The sequence below is a fragment of the Saccostrea echinata genome, unplaced genomic scaffold, assembly GCF_033153115.1.
Source record: "Saccostrea echinata isolate AGI-Se365-2 ecotype Australia unplaced genomic scaffold, CSIRO_AGI_Sech_v1 ptg000079l, whole genome shotgun sequence".
Taxonomy (NCBI): domain Eukaryota; kingdom Metazoa; phylum Mollusca; class Bivalvia; order Ostreida; family Ostreidae; genus Saccostrea; species Saccostrea echinata.
The window spans coordinates 1-1,997 of record NW_026889828.1 but is presented as its reverse complement, the minus strand read 5'-3'; the positions used below and the strand labels follow the sequence as shown (position 1 = coordinate 1,997).

The 1,997-nt window shown below is 40.9% G+C and overlaps 1 protein-coding gene across 1 annotated transcript; it reads left to right on the top strand.

The window, feature by feature from the left end:
* Positions 1-461: 461 nt before the first annotated feature.
* Positions 462-1,926, top strand: LOC133176644 (uncharacterized; the record flags this gene model as incomplete). The annotated part of the gene is made up of 2 exons (XM_061311745.1): positions 462-466; positions 837-1,926. Coding segments are annotated over exons 1-2 (1,095 nt in total), but the record flags the coding sequence as incomplete, so codon positions are not given.
* Positions 1,927-1,997: the final 71 nt, after the last annotated feature.

The window sequence follows — 1,997 nt, the reverse complement described above, 5'->3', positions numbered from 1 at the left end:
GTAAAACTGTCATTACCCCCTTCAATACACCTACATTTTGCAGTGAGGGTTGCTGGCTAATTCCTATCATGATAATAAATTATTGCACGATAACACCTTAACTTGACATGATGCTGATAGAGCAATGGAAAAAGCACATCACAAGTGAATTTCACTTCAGACACAGTATCCATAGTAAAATTTTCAGTCAGGTTTCAAAGATGGGAAAATTCAAAAGAGGGAATAATTATGGTTTTAAACCCAAATATGTGCCTCACAACAAGGGAAAATTACTTAACAAAGAAGAAAACTCACCTGCACCATTCACAAGAGTAGACCGGGAAACCCTGGAACTGGTGAGACATCCACCCTCAGTGAGTGAGGAACAGGAAATGATGCTGCGACCTGGGTGCCACCGGTTGCTGCGGCCAAGACCCCTGAAAAAGAAAGAGAATCCTGAGGCTTTGATGCAGGCCGAATCCATGGGGTATTAACTACAGTTCTTTAAAATTTAATAAATAATGAAATTAAACCTCTATAATTAGTAAATAAATTTTCTAATTATTAGAATAGGCCCATACAAGGCCAATATGCCTGAAATAAGGGGTATACCTAAGATCATGTCCAATTAATCAGCTTAATTAACTCATAATTAATTAATTCTCTAAATTATCATAACATTCTTTAAAATTGATCATTTATTTGAGGAAAAAAGTTACAAAACCAGTTTCTACAGACTGTGATGAGTCTTTTGTCTCAATTCTGAAAACAAGTATAGTCTAAGGGGAGTAACTCTAATTTCTGAAAATGAACTTACCTGGATAGGAAGTGATCAGATACAAAACTGGTTTCGGTAGGTGTGATTCAGACTCCCACAGACTGCTCCATCTTCAAAAGACAAGTGGGCTGTTCAATACAGCCTTCAAAGAACATGGGAGGACCAACCCTGGATGTGACGGCAACCTGACCTGGGACATGGACTCTGAGGAGAGGCGTGGCCTGGGTACTCGACTACGGCTGAAATGCAGCAGGTGCCCTTACACTTCAGAAATGCACAAGCTCTATGTGGAAGTGCAGTCCAATTCCAGGGGAAGGAAAGCAGCAACAATAAACTATGGCCTACAAGTAGGTCTAAGTCAAACCCCCATTGGCAGTTCATCTCTGCGCAAAATTTTTATGGCCACCAACACTCCACCTCCAGCCGAGTCTTCACTACAAAAGACAAGTAACACTGTCATGCAAAAAGTAGTTACCCTGAATAAGAGTGATATGAAAAAAAGATGTAAGAAATTAGTTAATATTAATAAATTGCGGGGGGCCCCAAACCCAAACAACATAGGAATTCAGTGCGATGGGATGTATAATAACTCCCTCTACTCCGGGGTGGGGGAAACCCCCTTCCAGCCTGCTACACAGACCGTCTTCTCAATTGCAGAAGATGTGACCAGTAGTCACGAGATAATATCTTTAGTGACCAAAAACAAAATATGTCCTGAGCGACAGCACCTCAAGAACAATCCAAGCCATGTGTGCACTGAGCAGACATGTGGGGCAAATATACCCATGACCAAAAACATTGGTGACGAATTCACCTGGGCCAAAGAGGGCATAGAGGACCTTCTCGAGAATGATTTAAATGTCAAGGACATTACGTCAGACCCTGACAGTACAATATTCAAGGCTGCAGAGTCTTTGTATGCCGAGGGCAAACTATCGGACGAACCGCGACATTTTGTCGACACTCGGCATCTTGCTGAAAATGTCAGAAAGGCCATCAAGAAAGATGAATCTTTACAGAAAATTATGCCCAAAAATACTAAAGCTGAAAGAATCAAACTGCTACATAACTTTGCTATAGATTTTACAGACAGATGCACTGGTGAAATAAATCAGGCACAAATAAAATGCACAGGTCATGCATGCAAAATTAAGAAGCAACTCTCCTATGTGAGTGATGCCATAATTTGCTGCTACATGGGTGAACATGCCTTATGCAAAAAACACTCCTTAGTATGCAA